At 36.8% G+C, this 23,048-nt stretch overlaps 1 protein-coding gene across 5 annotated transcripts in view; it reads right to left on the bottom strand.

Annotated features, from left to right (window-relative positions):
* Positions 1 to 136: 136 nt before the first annotated feature.
* PUS10 (pseudouridine synthase 10) overlaps positions 137 to 23,048 on the bottom strand; it is an 82,500-nt gene continuing 59,588 nt past the window's right edge. For 4 of the 5 annotated variants that reach the window (XM_036996633.2, XM_036996632.2, XM_036996634.2 and 1 more), the window contains exons 8-18: positions 22,849 to 22,894; positions 20,659 to 20,723; positions 19,190 to 19,275; positions 18,031 to 18,156; positions 14,558 to 14,614; positions 13,619 to 13,695; positions 13,472 to 13,527; positions 12,307 to 12,424; positions 8,036 to 8,178; positions 5,759 to 5,858; positions 137 to 3,723 (exon numbers count right to left, since the gene is read on the bottom strand). In XM_036996633.2, coding sequence (XP_036852528.2) covers positions 3,685 to 3,723; positions 5,759 to 5,858; positions 8,036 to 8,178; positions 12,307 to 12,424; positions 13,472 to 13,527; positions 13,619 to 13,695; positions 14,558 to 14,614; positions 18,031 to 18,156; positions 19,190 to 19,275; positions 20,659 to 20,723; positions 22,849 to 22,894 — 913 coding nt within the window. In that variant the 3' untranslated portion in view covers positions 137 to 3,684. The remainder of the gene's footprint in view (positions 3,724 to 5,758; positions 5,859 to 8,035; positions 8,179 to 12,306; positions 12,425 to 13,471; positions 13,528 to 13,618; positions 13,696 to 14,557; positions 14,615 to 18,030; positions 18,157 to 19,189; positions 19,276 to 20,658; positions 20,724 to 22,848; positions 22,895 to 23,048) is intronic. The other variant, XM_036996636.2, reaches the window with a different exon arrangement.

Here is a 23,048-nt window from a genome sequence, read left to right as displayed (position 1 = left end):
CACTAAAATTTTGTTTCTATTTGACTTCAATAATACTGAGATTTTCTTCATATTTATAGCATTCCTCTTACAGGGAAAGGTAGTTCTGGTTGCTTAGAAACATTAGGCATTTTTTCAGAATGCTGTAGCTGAATATACTTGCATATGTAACTGTCCTTTGAAATGATAATTTTGTAGAGTACTGAAATGTTCTTTTTAAAAGATTTTCATTTTCTGCCTTCCTGACTTAGTTTCTGCTTGTCTTCTTTCCTGAATGATTCAGGACAAAAGTCATTTGCTTACAGGTAGATATTGCCACAGGAGGTGGAGGTGGTGAAGGGGCCTAGTGTGGAATTTCAGTGTGGATCCTGAAAACATTTGAGAGTAATAGAGGGGGAGTCTTGGTGAACTGGAGTAAGGATGTGGCAATAGGAGATGGGTTATTTATGTGGGGGACTGATCTATTAAGTAAATATATTAAGGCTAATGAGAACCAGATTTCTCACTGTCAGAAAGGACCTACAAATATGGAAAGGGAGAAAACTAGAATAAGGTTGGAATTGGAAGTACTGGTCTGGTATACACTCATAGTTTTCAGTGTATGTAGACGAATACAGCTGTGTGTGTGTGTGTATGTGTGTGTGTGTAGCAATGAGCATACCTAGTGCCCAGATCTTGGTTTCTGAATATCATTTTCCACTAAAAGCAATCAGTTGTTTAATTAGAGAAATAGCCCATTCCAGGACAGATGTAGATGAAATACAAGATGAGCCTGGAGTGTCTTTTTGCATTAGAAAGTAAGAACATGCTCCAAGAATGATGGGGAATGTCAAAAGGACACAATAATTGATTCAGGTGGAAATCTTAAATAAATGCTAAAACTAGTGAGTGGAAGTCTGATGGTCTCCCTACAAGATACTTACTAATTAAAGGATAAAAGTAAAGATGCTTGGCAGACACTATCTTCATTCACTGTTCAACGCCCAGTTATCAGTAAGTGAACAAATCAAAATTGTGTGACACCTGATAAGATGCAAGATGATCGTCTCCTGCGGTATTCTTGCTAGAAAGGTACAACTTGAATCTAATAATAGAGAATATTAGGCAAAGCTAAATGGAAAAACCGTCTACAAAACAACTGGCCTGAAATCTGCAAAAAATGTTAAGTATGGAAGGCTGAACTGTTCCCAGATTGGTGGAAACAAAAGAGACAATAGTTAAATGCAAAGTGTGATCCCTTGACAGTGAAGAAATTTATTGGGATAACTGGTGAAACTTGAGTGGGTTCTGTGGATAACAATAATATCAGTGTTAATTCCCTGAGTTAATAGTTATACTACTGTGAAGTAGAAGAAGGAATTCCATGATAATGTATTTAGGGTGATGGACATTGTTGGCTTAGTGGTCAAGGAAAAAAACGGCTCTTTGTAGTTCCTTTGCACTTTCCTATGAGAAAAAATTTTTAATGTTATTATAAATGTAATATTTTTTCTATAATAAAAGTACCATTTCAAAAAATCAACTCAGATAAACAGTTTATTTTCTTATGTGGACAAAAATCAAGAATAGAGCTCAAAATCTAAGTAGAATATTTTTCTCTTTGGAAATGGAAATTTAACTTCTAAATTTACTTTGCATAACTTGTAATCATTTATCTTACTTGGAAAATTTTCCATTTTACCAAACTTTTTTTGCTTTTCTAGGTATTCAGAGTTGATTTTTTTCTACACTAAATCTCAGACTATATTTGGGACAGAGAGATAAGAAGAAGTACAAAGGGCCTTTAAGTGTTACTAAAAATATTTTAAATTTAAACAAAGCTATAAATATTAGATCACAAAACTAATTTTAAAAATTTTATATAGGCAAAAGTGAAACTATAGTACTCTCATTACTTAAGGTTCCCAGTTCTGCCTAAAGCAAAGACCTATGTTAATTTTTAACAACCTGTATCTCACAGTTATATGAACATTTGGAATAAATATTTACAGCTAATGTTTACTCTTTGCTTGAAATTTTGCATAATCTTTGGAACAGAATTTAAGAACTGAAAGTCTTCTAATTTAAGTTTTAAATTGAGGTTCTTAGTTCTTCCATTTTGCAGATACATTGAATTCAAAGCTGAGCCAAAAAAGAATCACACAGAAGACTGTCTCTCCCAAATTACGTAGATCTCTTTCACAAAATTTCCCCAGCAACTGAGAAACATTCACACAAAAGTTATTACCTTTTTTTCAATTTTATTTCTATTATCCCTTTCTCATTTTCTGGCATTGAAAAATACTGAAAAAAAGTTTTTGGTATTATTTGCATAATTAAATCTTATTATGCATCTCTTCCTGTTTTCTAAAGTGACTAATACATCTTAGTATCTATAAGTATGTTTAATGAAGAGATGGGAGACTGAATAACCCAATACTATCCAAGTCACATGTTTTTAAAAATAAGCTTAGATAGTTGATGTAGGGTAATGGCAATTACTTAAATATTTAATTTTAATAAGACTCCTGTCTAAAACATTTAATGACACATCTTTTTTCTTTCAGTTTTGCTTAATGTTTTTCCTCATAGCACTAACTGATGATTAACTTACACAGCAAATGGTAATCATATATGATCATATGAAATATACTTGGGCTGGTTTTTGTTAAGTTCCTTGATTTGGTATCTAAATTTCCAAAAGTCAGTTCTCATGGTTATGTGAGTTTAAATTGCATACTTGGGTGCCTCCTTTGCACAGCAGGTGCTCAATAATAAGGTTTATTGGAAATGACCCTATAGACCAGGAAAACTGAGTTCTAGTCCTACATATGGAAGTAACTAAACTTTGGATAAGTCACTTAATTTCTAGTCTTTGGTTATCATATTTATAAAATGGAGATGATAATACCCTACCTACTTAACAAAATGTTTGAAATTGGGTAATATATTGAAGCACTTTGGAATAAAACCAGTTTATCTTTTGACTAGAAATGTCAGTTTTTTAGAATCTTATCCCTGGGATTGAAGTTACTGAAGGCACTCATGTCTCTTATTTAAGAGATTTATGCAAGTTTCTTAACTATGTTATATGCCTCATTACCTAAGGTTTTACTTTCCCTCCCCAGGAAGGAAATGCATTGACAATTTTAGATTGCCAAAATAGTAACCTGAATTCATTAAGATTTATGACAGATCACACCAAAAACTACTTATGTAATAGTTTGCTTGAAGCTTACTGGGAAAAATATTAATGCCAGGTTTGCATTTTATATCTTAGAATACTATAGGATACAGTGCTGCATAAATCTAAATATAACTTATCAAGATCATTAAAAAAATTTTAGAACACGATTTTAAAGGTGGTAGGTCTCTTGTGCAGGGAAACTTTGCTAAAAGAAATTACAGTTTCTCAGATTATCAGAAAATGTGTCCTGTTTGTACACCTCTCTAAAATTTAGAGAATGGTTTCATTCATACTTTGGCATGTGGGGGGTTGGAGAGGGAACAATAAAAATCATAAGACATCCTTTGAACAAATTAGCACTAAATATAGATATATAGATCCTGAGATATTACAAGAAATTAAAAAATACATAGATCAACATGATCTAAATAGTTGCCAAGACACTGTTAATGGTGAGTAAACAGCCATTTTACAGTGTATGCTGAATTGATGTCCACAGCGTGCCACGAAAAACCCTGCTCTGTTTCCAAATTTGAAAGCTAGTCATCCAAAGCAGGAGGCCAGTCAACATCTACAGACTAGAAAGAAGAAAACAAGTCATTAAAACATTACTGTTGTAGTAAACATTTCTTGGTAATACTGTATAAATTAAATAATTTTAATGTGAAGCAACAGAAGAAACTGCATTGAAGAATAGTCAGTGGCTGCCACAATTTAACACTCTAAAACCCACTCCCTGACTTGGGGTTCTTGGGCCAAAGTTCTGTTCCTGAATTCATTTAGTATTTGGTTACTCGGTTATTAATTGTACCTTTTGACTCACAAGAGACTAGAGTACATTTACATTTTTTAAATGTTATTTATAGGTAAAGTAGCAAACAAATTCAGGTGGCAACACCAACTTGCCCTCACAAGTCTGAGCAACTTTTGTTATGATCATTTTCATTTTCATTTTCTCATCTTGCATTTAACATACTCAAGCAGTCTACACTTTTGAGTCTCATTTGTAACTGAGCAAATTTGAATAAATGAACATGAGCCATCACCTGGAACTAGAAAAGGTTAAGGATCATTGTGTATCACTTTGGCAGAATTTTTGTTTCTTTTAAAATTGTCTGTCTCTACTGACCCTGATTTGGCTCTTTTAGAAAAAAACCTTGATTTTCAAGTGATAATGAAATTACAGTATCAGACTGTCTCCACATAAATAATCACATTCCAGGCTTTAGAAATAAGCAGTTACATCTCATCTCAACTACCCTAGAGAGACTGATTTAGGAGAAACTTAAAAAATCCACTACACCCATGTTTTTTTTTGAGACTTAATATTTAAAACCTGAAATGATTTATGAAAAATGACTTTTAAAATTCATCTATGAGTCATTACCCATTTCCAAAAAATATTAGAAAAGCCCAAATGACTACTGCATGTGTGTATCTTTTACAAATCCCAAGGAAATATTTTGGTTCTGCTTTAGAACATAGCCATATACCAAACACCCATATACAAGTTAACGGGTAGTTTCTCAAGCCCAAAAACTAAACATCACTGATCACAATATTGTATGTGTTGAGGGAGGGGAGGATAGGCATGTTTTAGGGTTTAAAAAGCTGTGCAGGTGGCTCCAGTGGCCAATTAGAGCTGAAAAACACTAAGACTCTGACTCCTAAACTGTTTTAAGAATAGAGATCAAAGATGATGAATGAAGCTGGGTTTTCTTTAACAGGAGGTTGTCTTCCCCAGTAAGAGGGCTCCCTGCAGCCTTGAAGGTGCTGTCCTAGCTGTACTGCGGAAGCTGCATGCAGTTCAATCTGCAAGCACTCAGGAGAATCGCTCGTAAGGCAGTAATTCTCCAGCGATCATTTGATTGCATACCTGTTTTCATACTAGGCAATTCTACCCACTTTTTTTTTATAACCGATGCCTTCCAACGTGCAAAATGCTAGCCTCACCTACAAATTTTTTGTTGTGAGGGGAAACACTGTTCCTAATTGGTTATTCTTCAAGGAGCACGCCTTGTAACTCAATACCTATTGATGCTCAAATAAAAATATTTGTGGAGAACTGCCTGAAAAATCCATTCAATCCATTCTTCTAATTACTTAAGAATTTAACCTTGTTTCAATTCAGACTATAAGAACAGAATTTGGACTACATCATAGAGGTCCCTTATAGAAGTACTTTTATTAATAACCACTGATGAAAAATCATCCCATTTTCTATTCCTGTCCTGAATTTATGTTTCTGAGTAGGCTTCCTTAAATTATTTATAAAGCAAAATGGGTATGGGAATGAAGTCTCCAGTGCAAAGGACATATGAAGGGCACTTAGATGTCATTTCCTTGCTTGGTTTAATGGTTTAGATCCATGCCATATATAAAGTACAGTTAGTAATTTAGTTATATATTTGCAAGGATCATAAATGAGACTTCAAATTTTTAAAAAAGAAAAGTTCCAGAGATAGCCCCTCCCTGCAATACAGTGCTACTGTGAGATTCTAACCATTGTCAAACACCTATTAATGTGATAGTACTATTTGACTTAATGCCAAAAAAACGTAACCTTGGCTGAATTCAATGTGCATATGGCATTTCTGCAATAAAATGGTTTACCTCAACATCCAGTTCAAGAATGTCTGCAGTCACATTCATCAGAGAGCCAATGTTTGGCTTGGTCCTCCCAAAGTCTCCATGTACAAACTCTTTAATGTAGCTAGGGTTTGTTTAAGGAAAAAGTGAAGATCACAGTGCAGTACCAACTCTTTGATGAGGTTTCATGGGTGAAAGAGAAATGATAAACAAAAGCAGAAATATTAAAAAAGACAGGTTATTTCTGAGCTGTGACTTGTGATATGTATTGTTGAAAATGAGCTACAGCAAACTGGTTCCGACTAGCCTGGCAGCCAGTATCAGCATCTGGGACCTGTGTTTACATCAAACTTACCAAGAGTCATGACTCTTTTTCCTTTAGCTCATCTCCAAGTGCCAAGGTTTAATTATGGATTTTTTAAAATTAACTAGTTCGGTGCCTGAAAAAAAAAAATTTTTTTTCTTTGCCACAAATTATATTTTGTTACCATTTTTGTTTCCATTTGCCAATAATGGCTGCTGCCATCTGTCAAATGGTGTATTTCCACAGGGTCACAAATAGTGTGTTCTCAGTGATGGCTTTCCTTATAAGTGACCTAGTGACACAATGGTAATAGGATGGGAGGGATGATGATAATTTACTCTTGATGAAGGCCCTTCAAAGGAGTATCAAAGGACTTAACATTTAGTTGTTTGCAACTCTTACACAGCAAGAAAATTAAGTTAATTCTCTCTTTTTTTAAAGGGCAATTTTTGTTTCTGTCATAGGTCTGCAAATTTTGAAGTCAATGATTAATCCTATAATTAGTTATTAAGATTACATTAACATTCCTTAAACTCTAGTACAGCCTTGAAAATATCTAAAAGATAAGTTTTTACCAGCATTCACTAAAAATTCATTCAGCATTTTGCTGTGTTCTATAAACCAGCACTTGGTATAAAAATTTAATACAATTTGAATAGAAAAAGTTTATTCTCAGATGATAAATAATAAAAAATTAACACCATAATATGCTGATACAATGTCCTCACTTTCTGAAAATTTATTCAACTCTTTCACCAAATGTTTTGATTCAGGCATAAGACATAATTATCTAGTAACCATATTCTTTGCTAAACTCGTAATTACTCAGTCGTTACTCCTCTCTCATTCCTTCAGAGAATACTGCGGCTGAGTAGCAGTGATGAGGGGAGATGACCAAGAAGCCCCAGAATAATGAGTTAAAGGGTCTAGAACGGTTCTTATTAACAGCCAGAGGGACAATGTATACATCACATGAACTAACTCGGTGTACTGAACAATGTATGTGAAAAATTCATAGTATCTAAAGCTTTACCAAATAGTCTTTCTTAGCAAACACCTTAAGTACATGTACATGACTGGTTCTACAAATGTTTTAATGAAATTGAAAGTACATTAGCTTCTCCAAAACACCACTGCATCTCTCCCTAGCACACCAAAACAAAAGCTGGGATTAGGTAAAAAGATGTTTTTTAAATCTGATTTTTTTGAAATCCCATCCACATTCCATCTATAATAGGCAAATGTGCTCCAAACAACTACAGCAATATAGTAAGAATGCTATTTGATGATTAACACATTTTTTTCCTTATATCCATAAGTGTATCATTAATTTTATACTAGTTAGAAGGCATTTTATCATTTCATGCTTATTGGATCACAAAACCAAACCAAAAACAAACAAGTAGGAGCACCTTCAAAAGTAAACTAAAGCTAAGAGTATGGTAGCTCCCTCGTAAATTTTAGTCAGCAACTCAGATCTGATACAAAACCACTCAATGCAGTATAGTTTATGAAAAAGTGATCAGCTTTGGACTATTCTCTGGTTCTGGGTCAATGGCCAAATAAAATGAAGATCAATATGTAAAGTGGGAACACTCCTACCTACCATCAGTGCTTAATTATCTGGGGCAAATGCTGAAAGGACCCAAATGTGGGCATGAATAAGTGACTTGCAAAATGTGTAAAGATATGAATCAGTGAATCAATCAAAAGTGTTTCCCACAGTAAAAGTGTATGCACAGCATTGCATGAAACACTGTAAATATTTTACAGTTCACATTGAACTGGTGGCTGCCTCATGGTTTAAAATGTCATTTTGAAAAACACAAATTTAATGGAAAAAACACCACTTTTTCCCCACCAAAAAAAAGAATTCTCCAACCTAACCCTTCCCCTAATTATTGCTAGGTCAAGTTGAACCTATTTTCTAGGGCAGCATGAACTCTTCCAATACAGTTCACGTTAAGATTATTGCTCTGCAGGAGGTGAAAGGATACGTTCCAGCTTGAGTCTTCAGGTAGAGGCGAAAATGATGCTCGTCCACATAGTGCGTTTCCATGGAGTGAATGATGCGGGTTCTCACAGCCAGGGGCCTCCGGTGAAGGACCCGTAGGGGTGTTTTCTGGTCAATCTTTAAGTCCTAAAGGAGGATATGAGACACAACCATGGAGTCAGCTTTGCTGCCCAGTGAAGCCTTTCTTAGTACCTCCTGTGTCATCCATGGCTTACCACAGATGTTTTCTTTAGAGGACCCCTTCCATCACTCTCAGGGTAGAAACTAACATGATAATAAATTGTATCCTGTAAGATTCAAACTGTGGGACTTCTCATAACCTAGTTTATAATTACTCATATTCTGGGCCCTAGTACACCATAAAAAAGGCTTTGAAATAAATGATCCCCAAGGTTTCTTTTGCTCTGATATTTAACAATTTATTAGGACCCTGGAGTTCTTTCTGCCCTCGACTTTAACAGAGCTCTTCTAGAAGACATGTTCTTACCTTTTATTTCTAACCCAACAGAATGACCTAATAGGTAAGCTGAGATAAGAAATGGGTGTTTTAGAAAGTGGGACATCAGCATCACTTGTGTGTATGTTTTAGGGAGAAACATATACCTAATCACAGTTATTTTTTTGGTTATATGAAGGATATATCTGGAAAATTAACAGTTGCATCACTGTTTAGGGTGTTATTTCAATATACTAATTAGAATTAAACCAGGACCTCTCAGTATTTGCTAGCCCAGTTCAAGTTACTTGAGATTAATGATACTGCATGTCTTTTTCCAACTCAGATTTTTTAGGGATATGAACTTGTTTTTCTCGTGATTAGAGATTTCATTTTCTGTCACAAGATATAAATTAAGAAATAGAGGTTAATACTGGAAAAGGCCATCTAATTCCAAGTCTTAAAAATAGATATTGGGCATAACCAGAAATGTAGGTTCTTAAGAACTCTGCAATTTCTTGTTGGAACAACCCCTTCCTGAAGTACATGATTAAGAAATGCCCGAAGCCATGCTAAGAAAAGAAAGACTTCTGTCTGCTCTCCTTTCTACCACGAAAGAAAGAACAAGTTCTGACAAAGACTACACTTGAAATGGTATGACTGCTTTTATCAAAGCAGTAAGTCAGTGGCCCCTCCCAACTCATGGGTTTTGTGATTCTGAAGTTCTTTTATTTTTAGAAGGAATTTGTTCTGATGAGATAAGAGGTCTCCATAAGATTTGACATTTCTCTGGCCAAAATGACTAAAACAAGGACAAGGCTAGACTATTAAGGAATCTAAAGATGTGGCCTCCACTTTATTCATTCTTTCATTCATTTATTTATTTTAGACATATCATTAATACACAATCTTATATTGGTTTCAAATATACAACACAGTGGTTCACTAGTTACCCATATTATTAAATCCTCACCGCCACTAGTACAGTTACTATCTGTCAACATAGAAGGATGTTACAAAACCATTTCCTATATATTCTCCATGCTGCATTTCCATCCCTGTGACCAACCTATATTATCACTGAGAAAGTTTGTGCCCTTTTATCCCCCTCACCCTCCCTACCTCAACCCCTCCCCCATGGTAACCACCAGTCACCTCTCAGCATTCTATGAGTATACTGTTATTTTGTTTCTTTTGTTTTGCTTTGTTTTTATATTCCACAAACAAGTGAAATCATAATGGCATTTGTCTTTCCCCACCTGCTTATATAATACCCTCTAGGGCCATCCATCTTGTTGTAAGAGTCAGATGTGGCCTCCACTTCAGAGTACAGGAAAGCTGGCCTTTAAATGAGTGATGACGGAGTACTCTTCTCCCCTTTCCTTTACCTCTAGTCGTTCCCAGGACTTTGACCCAGGAGCCAGTCAATGGATGTACTAACGGAGCTTCCAACATAACACTCAGACCAGCACACACTCACGTCTGTCTTTTGGTCTGCTTGTTTTTAGCAGACAGAAGGAAGCCACCTCATTTACTCTAACATTGTCTTTCCTGTCCCCATACTGCTGAATTTTCAGAAACACATATAAACACACACAAATGATTTTTTTTTCTTAGAAGTAGGTTTCCTTAAAAAGAAAACAAGTATAAAAATTTGAAGTGACTTTTCACTCAGAATGGGGCAGTAACTAACTTTTTAATATTTAATATCAGTGGGAATATTTGAAAACTGTTTAAACCTAACACTTAAAAAAATTATTAGAAGTCAACTAGTCTCATTAGTCCACTTGGGCTGTAGACCATTAAAATAGGTTTTTTCACTACTTAGTCTGTACCTACAAAAATCATCTTCTGGCATTACTTCTGAATTAGCTCTATGGCTACTCCTGTGAATCTATTTGCAAAATGTATGCATTTTCCCCATAGCATTTTGAGTGACCTGTATACATGGAATGGAACAGAAGTTTAGAAATTTGTTTTGCAATTTTAAAGAAATCTGTCTATATAATGTAACTATCATCCTGACGTCCCTAGAAAATAGGGCAAAAAGGGCTTCACCTATAGAGCCACAGAACCTGAGAACCAGAAGACCTACCTGGGGGATCTGGCCCATCCCCTCCCATTTTATAGATGAACTTCTCTGAGGAGGTAAATGAATTGTATATTTTCACCAAAATATTCATATTATAAACATTATTCTGCATTGCTTTTTTTCTGGAAATGCCATGTGTGTTTCTACAAGTCACAGAGATAGACCTACCTCCATCTCCTTTTCCAACAATTTTAGGCATATGGACACATAATAATATAAATGGGATCACATGCTGCTTTAGTTTTTTTTAATAGCTGTATAATATTCCAAATAGTTCTACCACTGCCTTACTTAAATTCACTTTGTTTTCAGTTTTGTTATTAATTTTGCCACTTTGGACAAAGTTGGTAAACATCCTTATGGGTATGTCCTTATACACTGGAGTTTTATTTCTTCAGGACAGAATGCCAGTAGTGGAAGTGCTGGGTAGAAGACCAGTATGTTATTAACTTTTATAGTCACTGGCACTTTGTTTTTTTAAAAGGCAGAAACACTTTGTATATCTACTGACAATGTATACAACCAGGCTTCTCCATTTCAGCAAAGAGGTGTTACCAGACTCAAAGGAATAAAGTGATGTCTTATGGTTACTTCAGTCTGCAGGTAGGACATCTTTTCAAATGATTCTTGGCCACTTGGAGTTCCTCTTTTGAGAGCTGCCTGTTCATCTCCTTTGTCTATTTTTCTCTATTGGGTGTTTATACTTTTAATAAACATAAATCCTACTTATGGTATCTTTTGCCATATAATTTGTTCTCTACATAGTCATATATATAAGTATATACACACAGACTCTGAGTGTCTGTTTCATCACAGTGTACCACCCTGCATATACTCTTATAGCTTGTTTTTTCCCCTTAGCATTTATCAGGAAAATTTTCCTTTATCAATAAATATTCATCTATCACATGATTTCTGACAGCTGACTAGTAATGGTTCATCCTACAGATAAGCCATAAGATTAAACCAGTCCCCTCTAGTATCATCTAGATTACAAAATATTGTACAATATTTAAACAGTGTTGTGATGACTATATACATTTTTACACCCACTATGCTCATTCCTTGCATTTTAAAGTAAATTATCTTTACAGGAAGAGGTAGGGGTAGGTGGGAAGAAATTTGCAAATGAACAGGCAGATCCTCTACAGTAACATGCTCCTGTGAAGGAACACCTAGCATGGGCCAAATATTTGTGCTCTATTTCATCTTCTTTTATTTATTTATAACATGTTTTATTTTATTTATGTACTTAATCTTAGCATTAACTCAATAGATAAGTTCTATCTTATATTTCCTTTTTACTTATCAATAATATAACAATAGATAGCACTGATGAGGTTTTTCTATGTGCTGGTCACTGCTCTAAGTGATTTATATGACTAAATGTATTTAATTGTTCTAACTGATTTTATAGATGAATAAATTGAAGCATAAAGAGGCTGAGCAACTTGTTCAAAGTCACACAAATAAGAGATGCAGAGCGAGGATCTGCACCCAAGCAATGTATCCTCAGGTCAGACCTGTAAGTCCTGGCAGCGCTGCCTCTCCAGTAGGTTAGATGAGTTGCCCAGCCACTCAACCAGTAAATGGCAAAGCCAGGATTTAAAACTGGGTCTCAGTCCCCAGAGCTTTTCCTCTGTGACATGCTGATAATAAACTGGAAGATAGAGGACTCTTATAGGTAGTAGAATAATAAAATTAAAAGATTTAGAGCCTTAAGTACCTTTATATCATGTAGAAAATCAATGTCTTTCTTCTGTATTGCTTTATTTGTCCATATTAAGGCACTGTAGGACTTGGTCTTCTCTTCTTCACCTTCTTTCATATGTCCTATTGCCTCTCTAAACAAAAACAATAAAAGAAAGTTTATCTGAGTATATAAAATACACACAAGCCTTGCTCCAAACTTCCCATTCTTTAAAATGACTTTATTGAGGTATAGTTAACATGGAATTCCCATATTCAGTTCAGCAGTTCTTAGTAAGTTTACAGAGTTGTGCAGCGATCACTACGATCTAACTTTAGAATATTTTCATCACCCCAAAAAGAAACTCTTTACCTATCTGCAGTCACTTCCCATTCCCTGTTTCTTCCAGCCCTTGGCAATCACTGATCAACTTTTTGTCTCCACGGATTTTCTTACTTTTAACATGTCATATAAAATGGAATCACATAGTATGTGATCTTTGGTGTCTGGCTTCTTTCACTTCATAATGTCAAGGTTCATCCATTTTATAGCATGTATCAGTACTTCATCCCTTTTTATTACAGAGTAATATTCCATTGTAATGGCTATACCATCTTTTATGGATAATTGAGCTGTTTCTACCTTTTTGCTATGAAGAATAATGCTACTATGAACAGTCATGTAGAAGTGTTTGTGTAGGAATACATTTTCATTTCTCTTTCATTATCATATCTAGAAGTGGAATTGCTAGCTCATATGGTAATTTTATGTTTAACTTTTTGAGAAACTGCCCAACTGTTTTCTAAACTGGCTGCACTTAACAATCCCAGAGCAATAAATGAGGGTTCCAAGTTCTCCATATCCTTGTCAATAAGGATTATTATTTATTATCAGGGTTATTTTCTGTCTTTTTTATTATAGCCATCCTAGTGAGTGTGAGATGGGATCTCACTGTGGCTTTAATTTGCATTTCCCTAATGGTTAATGACACTGAGCCTTTCTTATATTCATTGCTTATTTCTATATATATCTTCTTTGGAGAAATGTCCACTTAATAATCTCCCCATTTTTCATTGGTTTGTTTTCTTATTATTGAGTTGTAAGAGTTCTTTATATACTCTGAATATAATTCTTTTATCAAATACATGATCTATAACTAAAACTTCGCTTTGGAAATCATCTCCAGGAAGCCTACCCTTACCTTGTGACAAGCTGCAAGTCACGGACTTGGATTTTGTTAGACGAGTTATTAATTTTCTGTAGTAGCAGAAAAAGAAAAAATTAGCAATTCTCGTTCAGTTACAGAGTTACAGAAACATGACGATTTCCATGTCATGAAGTGGTTTACCTGCTGAAGTTCCTTAATTTCTTGTGAAGTGAAATGTATTCTATGAGGATTCACCAGCTCAATTGCAAAGGGCCTTCCTGGCAGCACACACCCCGTCATGAAACAGAAACGTGTTGATGGAGTTAACATTTGAGCTAATGCAAGAGGGTTAGGAGGTGTGAAAAAACGAGTTGAGCTCTACAGGACTGAAAGTTTAGTGACAATGACTACATCTGGGGGAGGGAAGAATGTGTGAAAAGAATCAAGGGGCTTTCTGGGCGCTGTTAAACCCTAGCACCGGCAATCTGTGAAAATGGCTGCTTTCCCAAAGGTCCATGAACAAGCCTGTGTTAATTACAAAATAAAATCCAAACCACCACTAATTGTCTTAATGACACAAATGTACAATTGTCACACACAGCACTGCCCAGGTACGCCAAGTTGAACCCATCCTCATAGCCTATTCACTAGTTACATGGAAAAGCTGTGAGTCCATGAGAAGAAGAGACTATAAATCTCAAATAGCTCAGGAGGAACTTTCATATTCTTTCTTCTAATACAACAATGTAAAATGAGAGAAATGAAGGCTAAATAAACAGCATCCCTTTTTAAATGAATATGTGCATTTTGAAAACTATTGGTACTGCTGAAATGTTAGTAAATGGAATGGTAAATAATCAAGCTTTTGGAAAAAAATCAGGCATCTCCTTGTTAATGTTCAGAAAGACCCTTTATAACCTACAGGTGTGCAATAAGGATGGCTTCTGAGGAAAACGATGCCTGTTAAAACATGACCATATGGTTTACAAAGGTAGCTCTGTAATCCATAAAGCTTCCTTACTTGGAGAAGCTCTGAGCTCTGCCCACTGTAGTTTTGATTAGATTTCAGTAAATATGCTGTCTGAAAAGGGTGATAATCTGAAAGTTAGTTCTAGTCAAGTAATGCTGTTACAGTCTTACCATTTCCTAATGTTCTCACATCTACATCTTCTCTTCCAGAGGATGAAAAATTAAAACCTTTTCAAAGCAGGAAAAAAAAAATCAGACACATAATAGTCCTAGAACTTCCACTCCCAGCCTTTTGTAGAAACCTAATTTGTCTAGAAAAATCCACAGGAGAATGCCAAGGGATAGTCATCATCTCATCTCTAATCCCAATCCCTTCTAATAATAGCAATAATAATAATAAATACCATTTATTGAGCACTGATTTATGCCAGGAACTAAGCTAAAAATTTTACATACATTATTTTATTTAGTCCTTACATAACCTTATAAAGTAGGTATTTAGTTAAAGAACACCAAGCTTCTGAAAGGTTAAGTACTTTTCTCAAGGTCACATGATTAAGTAGCAGAGCTAAGATGTTTCTGATGTCAAAGCCAGACCTTAATTATTATCCCACACTACCATCCCCTGGGAAAGCCGAAGGCAGGGTGCTGTTCGGAGGAAGGCCCTGCCACTAACCCAGTCACAAGCTTATGGCGAAAAATCTATCATCTTCATTCTTTTTCTTTAAAACAAAATAAAGCACAAACATTTACTTGAGAATTAAACACTGTGAGAGGAAGGGGAAGGGAAAAAAAGTTTTACCCTAGAAGCAAATTTATTGCATAAGCAAATCTAAGATGGGATCACAATAAAGTGAGTGTCCATGCTAAGATAGTGATCCACAAACTAAAAGCTGCAAATATGGGAAAGGGAAATTGGTTTAAAAAAGGGGCCGTGGAATGGTGGCGGTTACATAACAACGTTTATAGACACCGACCTGTATGATCTTGCCATCATCACCATAGCAAGCATGACCCCGAGGAGGCATCATTTCAAATGCTTTCTGTATGTTCATACTATAAGGTAAGTACTGTCATTACCCCCATTTCACTTACAAGGAAGGTGAAATGGAGACAGGATAAGTAACCTGCCAAAGATCACAGTACTGGTAAGTGGCAGACTCCAGAGTCTCTCTGCCCCCGTGCACACTGCACTGCCACCAAGCCGGTGGGAAGTGCTCAGAGCCATGCCCACAGGGAAAGCTAGGTCAGCCTTCTGGGACCAGGGGTGGCAAAGGTTGGGATGTCTGAGGAACCCTCATCAGTCATTAGGGTTTGGTAAAGTTTAAGGTCTCTGAACATAGAGCTTGAAGGCTAGGACTCAGGCTCACATCCTGTTTTACTTATTCAGGAACAAGTATCTTTGGATCTATGGCGTGTATGTGCAAGGCACTGTGCTAGATGCTGGGGAGACAAGGGTAAACAAGATGGACATAGTCCTTCTTGCAGAGCCTACTGTCTTGTGGCGGGACATGGACTGTAAGACAGCGGGTAGCGCTGGCACAGGAATAGTACAGGAATGCTCCAGCCCTAGAGGCACAACTGCAATACTAGCTGTGAGCTTTGGATGTGCTCCTTGGTGGCCCGGCCACTTTGGAGAGCACAGACAGGGGAGAACAAGATTGTTGGGAAGAACAGATGGGAAACGCAGACAGACAGTGAAGGCCATTTTGACGCCATTCTTCTCCCAGGAAAGATTATATGCCAAGGTCCCATGTAGATTTTAGAAAAAAGGTTTGAAAAGTCCTGTGAAAACTGTACTGCAGATTAACAGGGATCTTCAGCTGTAATGCAAGTAGTATTTCACCCTTCCATCACCTTTAGGAAATCCCTTCAGCGAGCCAAGGCCAACACACTTGTTGGAAAGATAGATTCTTTGTTGCATGTCATGAACTGCCAGGGTAAAGTGGGCTCCTCTCTGCCCCTCGGGGTACAAAGCTGTGGGTCTCACAGAGAGAAGCAACCAGGGCAGTCAGGTGAGGGCTAGAGCTAGTTAGGCTCAGAAGTCTGGCTAGCCTGTGCTGCATTACCACCCAAGGACGGGTCAAGCAGGCAGCTGTACGGGACACAAGGCCAGGGTCGTCTCCAAGCAGAGAATCCAGGCCAAACAGGGAGTAGGATTCTGTGGACCATTAAGTCCCAAAGAACCTTCCATTCCATGTTTATACTCCACTGTTAAGCAGCTAATAAACCCAGAGCAACATCAGTAGCTTCCAGTTAGAGTCAATAGACAAGAGTGATGCTAAGTAGGGATGGACAGCTACATGGAGAGTTCCAGATGGTGCCTGGGAAGCTGAAAGATACTGGCTCCCAGCGGCTGTGGTTTGTTTTACACCTGTCCAGTTCCATCTCCAAACCATCCATGAGGTCAAGGAAACGGGATCCACAGTGGCTGAGCCATAACCCATGACCGGTAGGGGTAGAGAGACTGAACAGGACACACAGAAACAGGTCTACCACTGAATCAGACCAGAAACCCCAAATTCATAAATTAGCTTATAAAAGTTCCCAAAAAGAGTTTGAAAATATTTTTTTGTGCTAAAGCTTAATTTTTACTTCTTCACAACTTAGAGAAGTTTTATAAGATAACCAGAGTATAAATATTAAAATTAAGTAGGTAAAATCTCATGGCAATAACAGTCTTAACTGCTAAAATTTTGGAAAACATTAGATAGCTAGGTTTTCTTCTTCTTCATTCAGTAAACAATTCTTAAAGACCCTTAAAAAGAGGGCCCACCTAGTTGATAGGCCACGAAACATAAGAGGGATGTGGCTTGAAGTACTTCTCTTTCCTCTCGAGCCGGTGAGCTGGCAGGGGCAGCCACCTCATCTCAGTCATTACTCACCAGTCCTAAAGCAGCCTCGCCTTAGGTTTTTCAGAAAGGAGGATGGATGTCTAGTTGGTTCCTCAAAAAAGGTGTCCTAATTATGCTAGGGTATCCACTTAAAGGAAATCATTACTTACTCAAGGCCTACAGTTTTTCCTTATGCACAGCATGATTTCCTAAGATTGAAATCTTAGTCCCTTTTCTCTAGGCTAATCAAGCCTAGTTGATAGCAAAAGGCTTTATGCTAGGCCTATTGAGACAAAGAAAACGTAAAGCTCACAGGATCTGACTCATCTTACAAACCTGGGGTCATTAATACCTAGGAAATTTAAACAACACAACTGCTATTAAGTCTTTGTAAAATGGTAGCAAGTGATGTATTTTCTCTAGGCTTAAACTTTCTCTCTCAACATTTTAGCAGTTAACATAGAAGCTAGGCATTTGCCAGTGATCATTCTTGAACAAACACTGGATGTGGCAGTTGTGTTTTAATTTCCTCATATTCCCAAAAAGAAGCTGAGGCGGAGGTATCCCAAGGTCAGAGCTTAGTATGTTCCCTTGAAGGAGTTTCGGTTGTTGTGAACTGGCCCAGGAAAGAGCAGTCCTTCAGAAAGAGGAAAGAAATCCTTGTGCCCTTGGCTCAAACCCAGCCCAGGTCAGAGGAGCTTAGGACATGAGACCTCCTAAATTTACAAAATTTAGAAATCTTTCCGTCACCTTTAAGAAATCTATTCATGAATCACAATATATTTAAAATATGAATGCTACAACACTTACTGTCTGCTTTGAATACTGTCAAAAGATGATCTGAAATTAATTCTTCCACTGAAGATTCCAGTTTCCTTTCTCCATCAATTATCCATGGAGTTTGTGGTAGATCCCTCGCATATTTATTGTATCTCCCTGCCAAAGAAATATTAAGGTGGCCTGGATGGGACAGTGTGATTGACACAACAGGATAAAAAGAAAAGCAACATCTACTGAGGGCCAGTACGTTAGGTGTCAAGACATAAAACAAGGCTTAGCCTTCAACTGACTCTCAATCTAACTTGGGGAGCCAGCACATAGATCTACAGATAATTAAATGAAAAGATTTAAGGTAACAATAGAAGAGATAGCTAAAGACATGAAATGAATCATCAAATGGATGTTCACTATACTCACTATCTGTTTGGCTGACCGAACAAGTTATAATATTATGGAACACACCAAAGATCATTAAAAGAAAAAGAGCAACTACTGCTTTTATGCCTGATTAATGATACTTTCAGTGTAATAGTCATTGGTGATAACATATTCCAATGAGTTCAAATACAGAAAATTTTGAAGTTTTGGTGATCAAGAAAAAAAACCACCCTAACGAATATGACTCACTGCTTTATTACAAAGCTACACTAAGGCAGGCAGCTTTCATTACCCGAGGGCAGAGTATTACAGTCAAGACTAATAAGCAATTTCATTTCAGCTATTACTAGGAAACAGCTGTAGCTTTCAAAACAAAAATTATCTACTAAATTACCTCTTGGGAACATCAATGCAACTATTTTTTCTTTAGGCAGAAACCAAGTCATTTCGTAAATAACAAAATTATTTTTTCAAGTTTACTTTCTTGTAAACAGCCTTTCCACAGTTGTGTTTCAGGTCTCTACGTGTACCTGCTATTTCTACTAGACCATCTCTGTTGGAAAAACAGTGAAAACCCGGGAAGTAGCATTTCGCTTTGGCATGGCATTTCAAGTAACAGATGTCCTGAGTGATCCTTAGAGTGCCTATGGGCCTAACACAGGCTTGCCTATCACTTCTAGTTCTCCTGAGAGTTAACTAATTGGAACAGAGGAACAACAATAAGAAGGAAAACAGAGGAACAGTTAGTTGAGTTTTTTCAGAATGTAGATTAAGTTAACAGTGTAAGAATATTCTAGACTAAATATTTTACCAGCCACAAAAACAGCACCATGAGCACACTCAATTTCAAGAACAGTGCATACAGCCTTTGGTGACTTTGGAGGACAAGGAAACTGCCTGCAAAACAAAATAAATTTTAAAGCTACTATTTTCTGGACATGATATTGAAGAACATAACTAGATGAATTCAGCATTGTCTGACACACACAGAGCCTAAGTCTCTCAAGGCCTAAGCCTTTCCCTAACTTTAAGTTTTGGAACTGTAGGGACTTTTAGGCCTCTGGAATACATTTTACTACATGAGAGCTGCCCTAAGTAAATCAGGGCTCTGCTACTACCTCTCATGCTCAGGAGGCCTCAGGTTCCCAGATGATCATTTCCAACAGCCTTGAGGTTGGGAGGGAAATCTGTATGTAGGAAGTGGGAGCCTCTCCAGGTTTTTCAGCCATTTTGCTCTCCACAAACACTTGCTGCTGGCTTATAAACTCCTCAGTCGGTTAGGTAATTGTGAGAGGTTGCTCACTTGAATAAGCTTCACCTGTGGGGAGGGTACTCCACCATTTTTCTCTTTTTTTCCTTCTCATTTCAACTATGACCCTGGGAATCAGACCACAGAGCCAGAGAAAGTGGAATGTGGCAGGCTGCCCTTTTAGCTAAGAAATTTCAGAACAACTGAGGACAGACAGGAAAGAGAAATGTATGGCTTTATTCTCCGTCCACTGTCTGGGAACATCTAAAGCCATGAACTGTTGTCTACCTGTAAATGACTAGAAGTGGACTTAATTCAAAATTCTTGGCTGAAAATTTTCATAGTTTCTCAAGATGTCTTAGCAAAGAAACCACTTAGAAACTCAGGAACTACTGCCTGTAGAGAGTAACTATTTTTACTTTCTAAAACTTAATGGAAGTATTTCCATCCTGAGACTCATTTTTAGTCAGTAAAATCTATGAAATGTTCCTCAGAGTTTCATTGTTTGAAATTTATTTGAGGGTATTCTGAAAGGATAACTACAATGATATTTTATTAAATAAAATGAACATATTAAGAATTGAAAATATAAGTTTCATTGTATTTCAGCATATTTAAACAAGTAAGGAAACTCAAGAGCCTTTTTCTCCCTCTTCTAAAGACAAGTAATACTAGGGATGTAATGGGGTGACCACTGGGCTGGAGAGGCATGACACCTCTTTCTAAATTCACGATTTCCCAGTTGAGATCTCAGGCAAGTCAACTCCCTTTTTAGACTTCAATATCCTCTTCTAAGAGATAAAGAAGTTGGATTTGATTCATAAATTCAAATATTAATCTGACAAACACATACTGAACACCACTACATGCCAGGTACCAAGCCAGGGATTGGGGCTATAAACAATGACTAAGACACAGTCCTAGTCCCTGAAATATATCCACTCTTGTTTTAGAGATAATCCAGATTATCTCTAACATTCCCTTTATTGTATAATTCCATAATACTCCCTTGTTTCTATACTTTTACTTACTTGCAGAAATCCTCTTCTTTTATCTTATTCAAAGCTTTCATAACTGCCATTCTAGTGAATACTGACTATATAGGGTAAAATGAGAAGAAAAGACATTTTATCACCTAGACAAGAAAACATGAGAGGTAAAACACAGAACAGGGTTGGAGAAAATACATTATTTTAAGCCATACTTATCGGGGAGAAACATTTAATAGCTCCAAGAAAATAAGTAAAACATAACCATTCATTCTGTCAGTTGTGCAACTGACACACCCCTACCTACAATCCTTCTTTTCTATGTCTGCAATGCCAGGTGGATCTAGCAGAATGTGCCCTCTTTACTGCACTGTCCCACTTCCATCAAAATGTATTTTTCAAATAAAAATATGATGACATTGCAGGAAATGTGCTTTGAATATTTTTTCTCAGACCTCAAAAGGAATTGAAATTGATTCATCTGCTTTTTCTTCCCTACATCCCTTCAGGGGCCCCACTATATAATTTAGGAGTTGGCTGCCAGGGAAAAGGCTAAAACAAAGCCAACCAGCCTGCCCTGACACCCAGCAACTCATCACTCCCCAGCCACAGGCAAAGTAAACAAATCCACTCTACGGAATATAAGGGCATCTACAACAAATGCCCCACTTTGGGTTTTTTAAAAGACAAGCCAAACTGCATGCCACACATACTAGGACTAATTAGTGCTTATGCACATGGCTTACTGTGACAAAGCACAGTTATCTCCTCTGTTAGGAGAAATCACACTTGACTGAAAAGAGGCACAATATAGGCATCTCAACAGCTTATCCTCAAGCAATGATTTTCTAAACCATATTCTGGGGAAAACCCAAGGTGTTGTAGTGTGAGATCTGAAAATTAAGTGTATATTTGTTAAGATACGAAATCACAGGCCTGAACGAATCTCAAAAGATGATTCAATTTACTCCCAGCTGTGAGGCAGGAAACTACATTAAAGAGTATATGCAACTCCTACTGGTCAAATAGTGTGGTGTCTACGATGCTTTGACAAAAATTCTCTTATTATATTATTTGATGCTGGAACTTATATATTTCCTCAAAGATAACAAAAAATAAAACCAGATCTTCAAAATAAATATGGCTTACAGGTCATTTGGGCAGCTTTCCAACTGGGATGGCAGAGCAGTGCGCTGCAGTTGTGCCGAGATGACAATCCCTTTTGTTCACAAGGGCTGAGTGGCAGGGCCTAGGACAGTGGGAACCCCCAGGCCTACTGCTTCCAACTTAGAGGAACATCATCTGTTTTAAGCTCAGGTTGCTGAACAAACATGGTAATGTTCTACATGTACCATGATGTGAGAAAAGGAGGGAGGCAATGCTTCAGGCTTAGTCTGCATTTCTAATTATTTCTGTACAGGGCATTTGGCAAATGTTACAAACTGGTCCCCCCCAGTTCTAAAAGGCCCAGCAATCAGGAAAAGAAAAACAGAGACCAACAGATGTATCTCTTGCAATAAGCTTATATTCTTTTTAACAATCACAAGAGCAAAATGGGTGTCAGTAAGACTAGAAATGCCTGAGTCTCTGCACAAAACCAGGTAAGTATCTGGGGCGTGAAAGCTTGCCAACACTGTGCCATGCCATTTTTATCCTGGCATAATAGACACTAAAAATACATACTAACTACTTTGCTCAGTCATATGAAGACCAGCTCAGTAAAGGGGAGTTTAAATAAAATGCCCACAGCCTGAAATAAGTTGCATTAATTCAGGACTGTACTAAACAAAATAATTTATGTTGGATTATGTTTTTAAATACCTATTTCTAGAAGATGGATATTAGACAAAAATTTGGAATGCTGATGATACCTAACACAGATTTTTCCCAGGTGATGTAATTTTGGGGATTAAAATCTAAAAGCTGAATTTCCCCCAACGGGTAACATTGAAACACTGGTTCTAAATTTAAGAACATCAGAGAAACAACCCAGACAATGATACAAATATGAGAATGTTTGTGTTATGACTTCCTGGCCAGAGGCAAAGGTATTAAAGCATTGAAACAAACAAACAAACAAACAAACAAATAAACGTAGCGAATGGAAATATTTAAAGACTGATTCTTTGTATAATAGATTGCCAACATATCCAATGTATACCCTCTTTGTTGTTAATTTGAATATTGAGCTCAGACAAAACTCACTAAAAGATAAAGAGCAGGAATTCCTACCTGTTTGTTTTTGGCTGGCTTGAAACAATCTGGGCATAGTGCACGTCTAAGTAAAATTCAAGTTAATATAAAAAGATTAATGAGTTTATTTTGGGTTGGATACAATTCAAATATATTTTATACAACATGGCTGTTAAATTCAGGATATCAAGAGCAGATAAAACAAATCCCTCTATGAGCTTCATTGGTTTGCCTAGACC

The sequence above is a fragment of the Manis javanica genome, chromosome 1, assembly GCF_040802235.1.
Source record: "Manis javanica isolate MJ-LG chromosome 1, MJ_LKY, whole genome shotgun sequence".
Lineage (NCBI taxonomy): Eukaryota > Metazoa > Chordata > Mammalia > Pholidota > Manidae > Manis > Manis javanica.
This window is presented reverse-complemented; position numbering and strand designations above follow the sequence as displayed.